General features: G+C 41.7%; 2 protein-coding genes across 3 annotated transcripts in view; one reads left to right on the top strand and one right to left on the bottom strand.

Annotated features, from left to right (window-relative positions):
* The window catches only part of LOC109475855 (A-kinase anchor protein 12-like), an 11798-nt gene extending 6570 nt beyond the window's left edge, over positions 1-5228 (bottom strand). The window contains exons 1-5 of the mRNA XM_019776659.1: positions 4864-5228; positions 2152-3426; positions 718-1971; positions 596-654; positions 437-553 (exon numbers count right to left, since the gene is read on the bottom strand). Of these exons, the coding sequence (XP_019632218.1) occupies positions 437-553; positions 596-654; positions 718-1971; positions 2152-3426; positions 4864-5094 (2936 nt within the window). The 5' untranslated portion in view covers positions 5095-5228. The remainder of the gene's footprint in view (positions 1-436; positions 554-595; positions 655-717; positions 1972-2151; positions 3427-4863) is intronic.
* A 729-nt stretch (positions 5229-5957) lies between these two features.
* On the top strand, positions 5958-12411 carry LOC109475887 (fas apoptotic inhibitory molecule 1-like). 2 transcript variants are annotated; one of them, XM_019776704.1, is made up of 5 exons: positions 5958-6078; positions 8750-8883; positions 9794-10019; positions 11487-11536; positions 12120-12411. In XM_019776704.1, exons 2-5 carry the CDS (start codon positions 8764-8766, stop codon positions 12267-12269), a joined length of 546 nt encoding a protein of 181 aa, XP_019632263.1. In that variant the 5' UTR covers positions 5958-6078; positions 8750-8763; the 3' UTR covers positions 12270-12411. The 2 variants fall into 2 exon arrangements, with proteins under 2 accessions (XP_019632263.1, XP_019632264.1); XM_019776705.1 differs by lacking the exon at positions 5958-6078 and adding an exon at positions 8422-8443.
* The last annotated feature ends 2999 nt before the right edge of the window (positions 12412-15410 follow it).

Below are 15410 nucleotides of genomic sequence, written 5' to 3' on the forward strand. Positions count from 1 at the left end.
TCTTCTGCCTGTCTAACGTCTCCTTCTGCCTGTCTGACGTCTCCTCCTGCCTGTCTGATGTCTTACCATCCCTGTCTGATGTCTCCTTCTGCCTGTCTAACGTCTCCTTCTGCCTGTCTGACGTCTCCTCCTGCCTGTCTGATGTCTCCCCATCCCTGTCTGATGTCTCCTTCTGCCTGTCTGATGTCTCACCATCCCTGTCTGATGTCTCACCATCCCTGTCTGGTGTCTCCTTCTGCTTGTCTGATGTCTCCTCCTGCCTGTCTGATGTCTCACCATCCTGTCTGATGTCTCCCCATCTCTGTCTGATGTCTCCTTCTGCCTGTCTGATGTCTCCTACTGCCTGTCTGATGTCTTACCATCCCAGTCTGATGCCTCCTTCTGCCTGTCTAATGTCTCCCCATTCCTGTCTGATGTCTCCTCCTGTCTGTCTGATGTCTCCTCCTGCCTGTCTGATGTCTCCTCCTGCCTGTCTGATGTCTTCTCCTGCCTGTCGAATGTCTCACCATCCCTGTCTGATGTCTCCTTCTGCCTGTCTGATGTCTCCTTCTGCCTGTCTGATGTCTCCTTCTGCCTGTCTGATGTCTCCTCCCGCCTGTCTAATGTCTCACCATCCCTGTCTGATGTCTCCTCCTGCCTGTCTGATGTCTCCTCCTGCCTGTCTGATGCCTCCTTCTGCCTGTCTGATGTCTCCTTCTGCTTGTCTGATGTCTCCTCCTGCCTGTCTGATGTCTCACCATCCCTGTCCTGACATCTCTTTTGGCTACCTGTTGGGCCATTCTTTCTGTTAGCCATTTCTTCCCGACCATCGGATATATCTTCCCTTCCAACCAATTTTCTCGCTTCTTTGCCCGTTGATTTCTTCATGTCCTTTGCTTCTTCTCGCTTGTCTGATGGTGGTTTCTGTTTTTCTAATGCTTGCTTGTCTGAGATCTCCTCTTGCACCTCTGGTATTTTCTTCTTAGTACTTGAAACGTCTCCCTTGACATCTCTATTTTGTTTGCCTGGTATTTCCTCTTTCTTCTTTGTTGCCCCGTCCTCTCTGTCTGGTGTATTTTCCTGCCCATCTATGATCTCTTCCATTTTGTCCAATGTCTCCTCTTCCTTGTTGAATGTATCCTCCAGCTTTTGTAGTGTTTCTTCTTGCTCATTTAGAATGCCCTCCATGCTGCCAAACGTCTCGTCTTCTTTCTCAAAGCTTTTCTCCAGCTTTCCCAGTGTCTCCTCTAGCTTTCCTAATGCTTTCTCCTGTCTGTCCGATATTTCCTCCATTTTATGCAATGTTTCCTTCTGTTTGTCAGATGTCTCCACCTGTCTATCGGATGTACCCTCTCCATTATCTAATGTCTCCTCCTGTCTGTCAGACGTTTCTTCCTCTTTAGCTAAAGTCTCCTCCGGTTTGTCAGATGTTTCCTCCCCTTTAGATAATGTCTTCTTCTGCTTGGCAGATGTTTCCTCCCCTTTAGCTAATGTCTCCTCCTGTTTGTCATATGTTTCTTTCCCTTTATCTGATGTCTCCTCCAGTTTGTCAGATGGTTCCTCCCCTTTAGCTAATTTCTTCTGTTTGTCAGATGTTTCTTTCCCTTTAGCTAATGTCTCCTCCCGTTTGTCAGACGTTTCCTCCCCTTTATTTAATATCTCCTGTTTGTCAGATGTTTCCTCCCCTTTAGCTAATGTCTCATTCTGTTTGTCAGATGTTTCCTCCCCTCTATCTAATGTCTCCTCCTGTTTGTCAGGTGTTTCCTCCCCTTTAGCTAATGTCTCATTCTGTTTGTCAGATATCTCTTCCCCTTTAGCTAATGTCTCCTCCTGTTTGTCAGTGGTTTCTTTCCCTTTAGCTAATGTTTCCTGTTTGTCAGATGTTTCCTCCCCTTTAACTAATGCCTCCTGTTTGTCAGATGTCACTTCCTCCCCTTTAACTAATGCCTCCTCCTGTTTGTCAGATGTCAGTTCCTCCCCTTTAGCTAATGCCTCCTCCTGTTTGTCAGATGTCAGTTCCTCCCCTTTAACCAATGCCTCCTCCTGTTTGTCATATGTCAGTTCCTCCCCATTAGCTAATGCCTCCTCCTGTTTGTCAGATGTCAGTTCCTCCCCTTTAGCTAATGCCTCCTCCTGTTTGTCAGATGTCAGTTCCTCCCCTTTAGCTAATGCCTCCTCCTGTTTGTCAGATGTTTCTTTCCCTTTAGGTAATGTCTCCTGTTTGTCAGATGTTTCTTTCCCTTTAGGTGATGTCTCCTGTTTGTCAGATGTTTCTTTCCCTTTAGGTAATGTCTCCTGTTTGTCAGATGTTTCTTTCCCTTTAGGTAATGTCTCCTGTTTGTCAGATGTTTCATTCCTGTTATCTAATGTCTCCTCCTTCCTGTCAGATATCTCTTCATGTTTATCTAATGTCTCCTCCTGTTGGTCAGATGATTCCTCCCGTCTTTCGGATGGTTCCTCTTGCGTATCTGATGTTTTTGCCTTGTTATATGTTTCCTCCAACTTCTTGAAATCTTGCTCTAGCTTTTGTAATGTCTCCTCCTGTCTTCCCGATGTTTCATCCTCTTTGTTTGATGTTTCTTCATGTCGGTTTGTTGTTTCTTCGTCATTTTCTGTTGATTTGTCTTGTTCCTTTGGCGTTTCCACCAGCCTTTTGTCCTCCTCCTGTCTGCCTGCTGTTCCATTGTGCCTGTGTGATGTCTCCTTTTTATCTGATGTATCCTCCTGTATTGTTTTCACCTGGCTGTCTAATAACGTCTCCCCAAACCTGTCTGCTGTCTCTTCTTGTCTGCCAGGTGTCTCCTGTCTCTTCGATGTCTCCCCCTCTCTGTGTAACGTTTCCCCTTGCCTCGCTGATGTATCCTGCTGACCATTTGATGTTTCCTCGCCCTCCTGACTGTACTTCCCAGGGTATGGCAGAGCCTTCCGGTCGACTGACAATTTTTCCCCGCTCGGTGCAATGGTTTGTTGCGTCTTTCCAACAAAGACCTGTATGTTTTCTGACTCTTTACGCCCGGGTGATTGTTGGCTTCCTTGTTCAGTGTCCTCCTTAGTACTGTCCCCCTGGCCAGAATCCTCGCGGTCGTCGGAGTCGTCCAGTTTGTAGATGATAACTCTCAATGTACCTAACCCAGGGTCGCCGGAAGCCAACTGAATTTCAAAGTCACTGATAGCAGAGGAGGCGGTTTCCGAGGAGGCCAAGGTGTCCGCGTCTTCCTCTTGATCTGAACCTGTGTCTGGATCAGTAGAACCTGGATCGGCAGAATCTGGATTAGCAGAACCTGGATCAGCAGAATTTGGATTAGCAGAACCTGGATCAGCGTTCAGGAGTGTTTGAACTCCCTGCAAGGCATCTTTGGATCGTGCACCCCGTGTGTCTTTCCACGGCGTGGTCGGTTGCTCTTCTTTATGTGAAGCGGCCGGTGCCACATTGTAAGATTTTGGAGTCTGCAAAGACGAATGCAATATAGGGTAAGAACGCGTATTCAATTTATTGTAAAACAAGTCATAGCAATCATGGCAGAATATGAAACAACCGGCTGCATTTGTCCCACCATTTGTATTATAACCATACAGAATTATGGTAGTTTAACATCAACCCACAGGATAGAGGCAAATGGCGGGCTGCCATCAAGCCTCAGCATTTGGTATGCTATTACGTCTAACCGTCGGAAGACGGGAAACAACAGACGCTAAACCGGATCGTAGTGAGTGAGTGTGAGTTTATCATTGCTGTCATGTCGGATTTTCTTGAAGCAAACATTTGTGGGGTTGCCGCGAAAAGTAGACGTCTCAGCCTAGTTCGTACCTACAAAAAGGGTCGAGGATTCCCACAGTGCCGTGATTGCACCTGTATACAGCGCCTGTCCTTCTTCACACAACCAGTGTAAGAAAGTAGCACTCTGTAAGCTTAGAATGAATCACGGCCTTTCAGATACACCTATCCAGAAACCAGCCCACCTGTCTAAAATATGTTGATGTACACACGATCCTTTGCTCAAACGTCCGGCCTCTTCTTACGCAACAGTCTCCACATACCAAAAACTTAAGTGTCCTTTGTCCTCGATTCGGTTCATTAATGTCGTAACAAAGCAACCCTTTCTAAAATCTACAACGTGTGTATGGAGAGTGATACCTTGTCTTGGTGTTCCTTTTCTTTTTTTGTGTGTGTGTGTCTGCCCGACTTTATATCAATGTTGGCTTAAAGTAGCAATTCTATGAAAGTTTTCAATTGCCGACTACCACCATGACATACGTATGATACGTCCGCACCTAATGTTATACATACACACCCCACCAACATATTTTCGGTTACACTTGATTAATATACATGTATCTTCTTGGTACATCTACTACATGTTACCTTTCTACTCTACAATACCCCTCCGCCTTTTTTCATGCCCCTTGATTAGAGGGATTCCACCATCTGGTATTGTGTACCGCCATAGATTTTTCGTCCAATGCGTTCTTGAAATCAATTATACAATGTACTAGTACTTAACAAGTAATATAAAGCATTTGTAAGCCATTTAAGATAACTACCCTAACAATGTCCTTGATGTGTATTGTTTTTTTTACTAGAAAATGTTGAAGTGTGCCTATATCTATGTGCAGCGTATCATATAGTGCTCGACATGGTACAAGCCAAAAGTAGTCGATACTTGCAGACAAGGCTACATTACAGCTTCTGGTAGTAGCCTCTTGTTTGTAAGTTTTGGTGTAACGTTTGCAAACATGTCTGACTTGCTGGAGCCCATACAATGGCCTCGGGCAATATTCCATTACAGACTTTGAACATCTGGGGATCTGTCGACATTTTGCAACATGTTTGACCACAGCAAGTACAATACAGCTCCGATCCATGAAGATTTAAACGGTTCTTACCTTGTGTTCGGGTTGCCCCTGAGACGTCTTCTCATAGCCAAGTTGTCCTTTCTGCGTGACATCCTTGTTCAAGACGTCTTGCTGCTGTCTATCTGTAAGTCCGGTTGTTGTCGGAGCTGTGGTGCCAGTCCCAGGCGAACCACTGCCGTCTGTCGACTGAGACTTCGCCGGACTCTTGTCCACAACAACATACTTGATAACTTCGTTCTTAGAAGTTCTCTGACGAATCATTTTTCTGTCGTCAGGTCGGGTGTTAGAGTTGGACTAAAATGTCGACCCTGGGCGTTAACGCATTTACATTCTGCCACGTCGCCTGCGCACCTACACAATTATCTCTCGCCTGTTGGGACCCGAATACGCAGGTCGGGTTAGCCGCAGGTGGTTTCACAGGGAAGAGCATTCCGTCACAGGACAATGGCTTTATCCTCAGGCTAGCTCCACAAAAGGTGCATGTAGGCGTACCGAAGGCCAGAATTGGGTACATCGGAGTGTCAACACAGAGTAGTTGTTGACTCCTCGAAAGCCGGGACGCGTGAAACCAAAAAGAACGTATGATGATCAGAGGTGAGAAGAATTTTCCACGTTTTATTCACGGACAGTTAAACTCATGTAACGTTACCTGTAGTTCTTCTTTTGATCCACGATTCCTGCCGCCTGTACTTTTTGCACAGTGTGTAATATTAGACCGATACACAATTTTCTGGTCATCATGTGACAAAAGTTGGATCAACCCTATAGGTACTCCATTGCAAATAAATGCCATTCAGAAAGTGGATGGGCCAAAATATTGCACCATACGAGTGTGTTCAAAACCTGGAAACACAGCTGTCATCTATTTGTTTATAGTCTTGTAGTTTGTGTGTACCACATAATGTCAGAAACACAAGACATTATAAATTGCACAAAGATATTGAAGAGTGGAAATTACAATCACACAAAAATTTGTTCCATTAAAATTTGTCAATTTTCGGTGCAGAAATATTTACATAATGTCCTTTACAGTTCATACGCGAATGTCAGCACGACGACCCACCTTTTCCCGATTTCGGGCAAAACTCAGTAAAAACTCGCCAGGTGGCGCTTTTGTATATTCTTCACACTTGATGCGCTCATCCTTGACACCGCATCCAAACGCAAGCTGCGTTCCTTCCTTGCTGGAAACGAAGCCTTGGCGGCCCTTGTCCGTTGTTGAATTTCAAGGAACTTCTGAGCTAGGTATGTTCACGAATACATCTTAATGTCGTGTAAATACAGCATAAACGTTGCCGATACCATACGTTCATCTGTTTGAAATCCATCGGGACCTGAAAATGCAACGTCCGGGTTATGAAACCTTGCACCATGGTAACGTTTGGGCGTCCCGACCTTCCTTTCTAATTTCTATTCAAGAAAATTATCCAAAATTTGCTTGGCTTGTTCAAAAAATCAAAATCTAGAAGACGTGTTGGATAAGACGATATTACAGGTTGACAAGGGTTACGCAGTGTGTTATGATAATAACGTAAAACACAGGCAATATGTCTAAATTGCATGTTACATGCTTGTAATGTGTTTATTTGTTGTGTAAATATGTTTGATTGCTTCTAATAATCGTTGTTTTTTCACCTAAAGGGAGTGGGGCACTCTTTGTCTGTCCGTCTGTCCGTGTTTCGCAATTTCCAATGTACACAAGGCATTATTAAAATATTTGGTACTGCAGTGTTTTTTTGTCTATGCAGATTAGAATGATAGTATGAGTAAGGGGTGAAGGGTAAGGGCACTAAGGGGTGAAGTCTGCCATCTCTGATCGTTGATACCACAGTTGGATACTCTAGTTAAGTCCCCAAATGCAGTAAGATCATTGATATAAGCCATAATAGGGGGGTGTCCCAATTATGCTTCACAAAATTCAGGAAGGCAGTTGGGGGGGGTCACAGTGTTTGAAGTTTATGGATGAAACAGTTCTGTAGTACAATAGAAATAGATAACAAATTCTGTGTCATATATCATATCATGGAAAGACTTAACGGAAAGTGTCAGCCTAGAAATTTACCCCATGAAACTAAAACTACTGCAACCATTTCAATTATGATATTTATTGTGTGATCTTTGCTACTCTGTAACCTTAATTAAACTTATCCTCTTCATCCCTTGCGAGACGTATGACTTTTTCTTTCCATCTGGGTCTGTCCTTGGGTTCCTATTGTTAACTGGGGTCGTGTGGCGCAGTCGGTAGCGCGTTCGGCCCACACCCCAGAGGTCGCGGGTTCGAACCCTGCTCATGTCACTGATCTTGTGCCCTTGGGAAAGGCACTTTACACGACTCTCCTCACTTAACTCAGGTGGAAATGAGTACCTAGCTTCGGTTAGGGACGTCCCTCGGATAGGACGTTAAATGGAGGTCCCGTGTTTGGGAGAGCCACACCCCATGCACGTTAATGATCCCACCGCACTTATCGAAAAGAGTAGGGGATCTTCCCGGTGTGAGTGGTTCAAAACCTTACAGTCCGGTCTTACGCAGCTTGTACATGTACGCACATGTACAAAACTGGTGTGTTACGCCTAAAGGCGGTTTACCGGTTATGCGAAACAAACAAACAAACAAACAAAACTGATCGCCAGGATAATCCCATGGACCAGGCCACCTGTCACAGTTCTTTTTCGTGTGGTTTTGGCCTAGCACGTCGGCAGAATGTACAGTGCATTTGCGCAAAACCCTGATTTGACTCACTTGTCCATCTGATGAAGCTATTCACCAAACAAACAAAGGATGGCCTGGTAGTCAGTCCAGGTAGCCGGGCCTGGGAGCCATCATGGGTTTTTTTCATAAACCCCAGGTTCTATTCTTCTTTTGCTTCCCAAATCTCGTGCATACAAACTTAGAAGATGAAAGACTCTTTGATCAGTAAGCTCCTCAAAGGACTGGAAATAACAACTACCGGGAGTGGAGTTTTGTCAAATGTGACACATTTGACATGTTTGCGGGCCTACATGCCCTTTTCCGTAGAGCGTAATCTGCCATTTTAATTATACGTAGAGTGTAGACTGACCGCTCTAATTCAATGTAAAGCATAATTGGCGCATTTTGCATAAAATGTAATGCGCTTTTTTAATTCTACATAATGCGTTGTAGCTACCTGGAATTTATCATAAAGCGTAATGGGGAAGGCTTCTTGAATTCAGTATAATACGTATACGTAGCCGGCTCTCAATATTCATCATAAAGCATTGTCGGGACCCCCCATGCAGGCCCTCATGTTTATGTCTGTGTTTCATGATGACCACTTGAATGGGTAGGTTCCTTTTTTTCAGACACTTTCCACAGCCTGAGACCTTAGATGAAATGAAATGCCCTGTTTAGGTAACAAAAGAGCAGCCATGGTACTTTCATGTACTGGTCATACACACTAATTGCCCGACCCTTTATGATAAGGAGCTATTGTTGTATGGCATATATCCTTATTGCCCATTCAAATGAGGGGCTGCCTTCAGTCAAATGATCAAAGAACCTTATTATTAAACCAGTTCTTACCTTGTCAGCCCCACGTAGTGTAGGTTGCTACTTCGGTTCTTACTACATCGGTAAAGGTTAGACATCCAGGTAATAAGATATGCCAAAAAACAGTTACAAAAATGTACTCGAGCAACTGGATATGATTTTGGGATCCAAAATCATACCCAGTTGCTTGAGTAACTGTTTTTTGGTTAATATTTCTTACTCATTCAATGATTTATATGTATTACTTACTTTTTGAATTCCAGAAATTTTCACTATATTGAGTTTCCATATACTGTACATGTACGTAAAAAATTCAATGGATACAAACACTTTTGTGTGGCATGTGAAGCACCTTGTGTTTTTTACAACCAGGATTCTTGTAACAGGCTCTTTTGTCCCACCACACAGATTAGTGGAGTAAAATGGCGGCCATGTCTGACGTGGTTGCGGTGTGGGAGGTGGCACTGAGCGATGGCGTACACAAGGTCCAGTTTGAACACGGCACAACCACGGGCAAGAGAGTCGTAACCGTCGACAACAAGGTAAGTGGTATAAAACATTGAAGTCGTGTTGCTTCAGATCAACTACAGATATGTCTTCCCAAGGCCACACCAATCCATCTGCTTGGATTGCAGACATCTTATTTAGGCCACACCAATTTAATTTGTTGGTTCTCGGATTCGCCTCTTCGTTTTGTTCTGATTTGCAAAAAAAAAAAAAATATATGATTCTGGTTCTGAATCAACTGAAAAATGCTCATGTTTTGCCCCCAACAGTTGAGGAAAGTCCTTCTCTTCCTAGTTGTTACAGTTTTCCAATCTATCATTGCAGTGGTTTGATTAAAAGTTCAAAATTCAATGTTTAAATTTCAACCCAGCCTTTTGTGTCGACTTCATGGCTCATTTCGTAGCATTTAAGCCTATAATAGGATGCCAAGACCTGTTTTTATTTTTATTTTTTTCGCCCTGTCGCTTCATATTTTTTCTGAAAAAATCCGACAACCAACAAATTAAATTGGTGTGGCCTTAGTAAGCAATGAAGCAAGTAGACAAGATGAAAAACAGGTTTAGTAGGAAACCTGAAATCTGATATCTAGTTAGAAACTTACACTACCAGGCAAAGTCCAAAATTGAATACTAAAAAAAATAACAGCTCCCCTATTTAAGGACGTACAAAACGATAGAAAACTGCCAGTCACCCATATTAAAGGTCTGTGCAAAACTATTTAGGGGTGGGGGAACAATTTCAGTTAGAAATACCAATGCAACAAAAATATGTCATAACAGTATGAATATCGTACTGTTTTCAACACGTTTGAAGACCACTCTTGGACTTACAAAATAGCCAGGTTCTTCCTCTTTAAGATAAAATTGGAAGTATAAGGATGGTATTAAGAGCTAGAAAATGCAGGCATCATTTTCAACATGATTATTCGTAACTTAATGCTCCCAGGAATTGTTGCGGAGAAACTGGATGTTCAAGCTGGTGGGAAAAGAGTCCTTCACAATAGGCAAGGGTCACAAGGCGGTTATCTTCATTGAGGCCGTCAGCGGGTTTGCGTACCAGTACACGCTGGACGTTGACGGGAAATCGCTGGAGAAATTCATCGAAAACCGATCCAAGACCAGCAAGACCTGGACACTAACCCTGGACGGTGTAGACACCAGAATTGTACTCGGTAAGTTTTTTTTTTATCTACTAGTACCTGGGAGTGATTTTAACTTGAAAAAGACTTCTAAAAAGTGTTTCTCAAGTTAAAATTCCTTTCTGTGTGTAGGGGCGGTGCACATCTCCATTTTTGTAGCCCTTAGGCCATTACAGTAGGGGGCTAGTCAGTGTGTTCAACTCCCAAATGCTTTCTCATGAGTGCTAAGCAGAGAATACAGTATGTACCATTTTTCAGGTGTTTGGCCCGACCAGGGTTTGAACCCCAAAACTTCTGAATGCAGGGGAAACACACTACCCAATGACATTTGCACTGGTCTTTTCTTACAAGATGTACATGATTGTATGTAATCAGTGGTGTTGTCCATGGGGTTATACCAAGGAGCTTCAAATAGTCTACTATTAAGTAACAAAAGAGTAACAAAAGAGTAACAAAAGAGCTTTAAAAAGCTCTTTTGTTATACTTGGAAAATGTTGAGAGGAAGTGGGAAAAACAGTCATTTTTGTGTACATGTACTGCCCCACATTGGCATGGATTTGTATACTCATATAAGCTCTACTGTTTAATTGAAGTGTCAGAGGTAAAATCTTAAGGAATTGGTACGACTATTTACCAGAATAAGCCACTTGCATTCATTTGATGTTTTCATGAGGGTCTGCATGGGGGGTCCTGATTACGCTTTACGCTAAATTTATGGAGGCTCGCAACGCTTTACGTTAAATTCCGGGAGGCCGGCAACGCTTTACGCTAAATTCTGGCGCTAAAGTAGTGTCTGTCATCTGCAGGCCCGGGTCTTGCTGGCTGCCTTCTTTATCCCTTGTTGTTCGTCTATTTTGTTTATAAACTGACTCACATTAGTCACTTCGCTGTCTTGAAACACAGACGACTCCACATTGCACGGATACTGGGTCAGAATCGACCCTGTATGCGATAAAATGTGCAAATCACGGGCGTCGCGTGAGCCATGGTGGGATTGTACCGCACACATGGACCCAGATGGGACAGGCAAGAAAGGGACAGACAAGATGAAGATGCAACTGAGATTGACTCCAGATGTGCTCCCGCCACCCGGCCAATACTGACCAATAATAGCACAGAAGTCCACTGATGTCATGGGTGTTCTCGTGTCCAGGTTAGACAATAGAAATCCTGGGTACGACATTGACCCTACAGAAAATCCGCTGGTGGTTGCTGGTTCGTCCGCTACGGCTTACGAAAAATGGGAGTCCAGACTACGATTTACGAGGAATTTTTAGGCTCGATTACGCTTTACGTGAAATGCGCTGGCTACGTTTTACGTGAAATTTTCGCCTCCTCACTACGAATTACGGTAAATAAAATAACTTCCCTACGAATTACGGGAAATTAAAAGGGCCCGCCTACGCCTTACGGAAAAGAGCATGCAGACCCTCTTTCATGTACATGTACATCCTAGCTGACCTTGGCTATCCTTGACCTGTTTATTGTTTCTTTATTCAGAGAAAGACACGATGGATATCTGGTGTAATGGCAAACAGATGGAAACTGCGGTAGGTACACACACATGTAACCTGGTTACCTGTAGTAGTGCAAATATTGCCCCAACTTTCAGACCTGATCTTTGCCTTCATGCATGAGTAAAGTGTTGTTGGAAGTAGTCTGTAGCAAAGCAACAGCACATACCATTCTATCACCACTGTCAACATCATGTAGCAGGGCATTTAGTGACATTTTCCTGTCAGTTCTGAAATATTGCAGTTTCACCTCCTACTGTACCATTCTTGACAATTGACTGTTCCTGACTGTCCATCACAATTAGCTGTTCAACCAATGATAGCATGGCAATTAGCAGTTCAACCAATGATAGCATGGCAATTAGCAGTTCAACCAATGATAGCATGGCAACAATTAGAGAGTGGCTGCATGTTTTAATGCTTGAAGCAAGCAGGTTTAAACCTCCTTGCTTGAAGTTAGCTGATGGTTTGCTACATGTATGTGTGAATTATACTCTCCTTGGCTCCCTTCTATAATATTTGTGATATACAGTACATACATGTACATGTGAATGTTCGTATATTGATAGTACAGTAATGTAGAGGGGCCAATTTTGTTTTGCGTTTCTAATTCTTTCAGGGTGAATTTGTTGACGACGGCACAGAAACCCACTTCACTGTTGGCAACCACGGCTGCTATGTCAAAGCTGTCAGCAGCGGGAAAAGAAAAGATGGCATCGTTCACTCACTTATCGTGGACGGAAGTGAGATACCTGAGGCCGTGGAGTGACCTTGGGATAAAAAATGTTGAGATACTTTGTGTCTGACCGTATCACAGTTTACCATCAGGTTGGTCGCCTCCAAAACTTGCGAAATGTAAATACTAGAAATGGCTAAAGGAGAATAAATAATTTGCCAAAAGTACTGGTCATTTAGGCCACACCAATTTAATTTCTTGGTTAACGGATTTTTCTAGAAAAATAATGGAGCGGGCGGGCGAAAAATAAAAAAAATAAAAACAGGCCTAGGCATCCTATTATGGCCCAAAATGGTACGATAGGAGCCATGAAGTCAACACACCAGACTGGTTCAAAATTTTAATAATGAATTTTGAACTTTTAATGATACCATTGCATTGAAAGATGGAATAACTGTAACAACTAGGATGAAAAAGACTGTTTTCAACTGTTCAGGGCAAAATATGTGAGCATTTTGCAGTTGATTCTGAATTTTTATTTTTATTTGCAAATCAGAAAAAAATGGGGCGGGCGAATCCGTTAACCAAGAAATTAAATTGGTGTGGCCTTATAATGCAAAAATAGACATTATTACTATGACTATTATAACATAATTACTATGTTTTACCCTATTCCTCTGGGTTGACAGATGATCAGATGATGACTATAAAAGTTATGATAGCTATATAGAAGGTATCAGACTTTCAGTTGACCTGAAAAACTGTACTGTACATTCAGGAAGTAGTTGAAATATAAATCTTTATCAAGTGCCGTAAATTTTCACAGTACATGTAGTTTTATTTTTTATGTTGACCTCTTTTTTTTTATACTGCAATTGTGTTACCACTGTACTACAAAATTGTGTCAACTACAAAGCTTAAAACACAGCAAAACCCATCTTTCCCCTCCAACTGTGAAAAAGCAAAGCAGATGAATTTACAGTACCTTGTCTCTTTTCAAATTTAAGACAAATTGTTTTTTGGTTGAAGAGGTTGGTGAAAATTTTCCCTGGAATGACAAATTCCTTTGGCAAATTATTGTCCTTGGCCAATTTCTACAATTTTTCCCCAAAGATGAGTTTGATGGAAACTTCTGTCATGGCATCTTCTAAATTTGCCTTCCTACCCACTGACTTTAAGATGTTTATTTATTTTTCTAAGTGTAGAAGGTAGAGACTAAAGGTAATTATAACAGTAAGACCGACAAGTCTGTCTAATCATGACTGATGTTTGGGCACACAAACCTGATTTTATGGAGAACATCCTTTCTTCTCTTGCTTTTTGTCTTGTTGTTTTAAGATCAGTTGCAAGGTTTGATTGCGAAGCTGGTGTGTTACGCCGTAGGGCGGTTCCATACCACTACAGATACAGAAAGGCTGGTAGAACAAATTTGAAGGTGCATGTAGCTAAAATTACTGTAAAGTACTACATGTAAACTATGACAATTGATTGTAATGTAAAAGGACAACATCTGTAGTTTTTCCAGTCTTACACAGGGCTCTAGCCAGCACAAAATTTTTTTCTGTCAGCCCGTGCAGGTTCATGATCCAGGAGGGAGGGCTGTCCTTTTTCGAGCCTTTAAAAAATGCAATTCACCACATTTTGAGAGGCAAATCATGGGTGTTTTTATATTTTTACCCATGATTTTGTCAATTTTGTCCATCAAGGTTGACAGATTGGTTTAAAATTGTTTCTGTCACATGCCACAAAGTTCCTGCAATTGATGGGAAAAGGGGTGCTGGCTAGAGCCCTGTTCTTACACTACGATCTTTTATCTAAAGAGGATGTCATCCATTAAGTGAACTTTTGGGGGCCCATCGTATGTTGTTGGTAGTCTGGGTCAATTTACTCATTATGATAAAAAGCCACAGATTGATGAAATTCTTCAGGAATTTTACGAATTACAACCTTTTTATCGACATTAATATTCTGTTACACATGAAGATGAACATTCTGTTCTGTACATTCCTGCCAGAAAACTTAGAAATTATATTGATGTGGTCGTTGTGAACTTAAGATTAGTTTTAAGACATATCAATAGTTGAAGAAAGAGTAAACTTAAATGTAGATTGTGCTGAGGTTTTGATGACAAGTCTATGAAGACTGCTAACATATAACAGTAGTACATGTACCTCAAGATTATATCGAACAGTGATAGCATCTACATGTAATAATATATTTCAGTCTAGTTTTGTAATTTTGACGTCTTTCCTGTGTACAATGTCAACTACTGTATTTTAAATATAAAACACAAAGTTTAACTTTAACTTTGGGTACTTGCCAATTATAACGTCTAGTGTATTACAAAATGTACAGTAGACTTGAGCATACTCATGTTACAGGTGGTTTTTAAGTGTTTGAAAAGTTCAAGTGGCTTATATTAAAATAGCTTACAGTTGATAATTGTAATGGGATGGTATGATAAACCGATGTGTTAAGAGTTTAAGTGACATATCAAATATCTAATGACATTGTAAATGATCTGTTGTAACAATACAGCTACATTGATCTATTGTAGCAATAAGCTTGTTCAAGGTTCCAACTTGGCATGTGTGGTGCATTGTGGGTAATTTGTTGAACTGTTAGGGGCCTTTACCTTTGACCTTTCCCATGCACAGTTAAAACTGTAATATAAGCTGGCTTATGCCCAAAGTAAATTCATGGTTCTCAGTATTATATGAAAATGGATGAGACAAAAAAAGGAATTGTAAATTTATTTTAAGGCCACACCAATTTAATTTCTTGGTTAACGGATTTTCTAGGAAAATAATGGAGCGGGCGGGTGAAAAAATAAAAAAAATAAAAATAGGCCTAGGCATCCTATTATGGCCCAACATGGTACGATAGGAGCCATGAAGTCAACACACCAGGCTGGTTCAAAATTTAAACAATGAATTTTGAACTTTTAATGATACCATTGCATTGAAAGATGGAATAACTGTAACAACTAGGATGAAAAGGACTGTTTTCAACTGTTCAGGGCAAAATATGAGCATTTTGCAGTTGATTCTGGATTTTATTTTATTTGTCAAATCAGAAAAAAATAGAAGCGGCGAATCCGTTAACCAAGAAATTAAATTAGGTGTGGCCTAAGCCTCAGAAACTGTTAGGTCTTCAGATATCAATGATTGNTACACTTTTTACTATGAACATTCCAATTGATATCTATAAAATAAACACAAATCAGGTGTTGTG

This window comes from Branchiostoma belcheri, unplaced genomic scaffold (genome assembly GCF_001625305.1).
Source record: "Branchiostoma belcheri isolate BF01 breed outbred unplaced genomic scaffold, Haploidv18h27 scaffold35, whole genome shotgun sequence".
In the NCBI taxonomy this organism is placed as follows: Eukaryota; Metazoa; Chordata; class Leptocardii; order Amphioxiformes; family Branchiostomatidae; genus Branchiostoma; species Branchiostoma belcheri.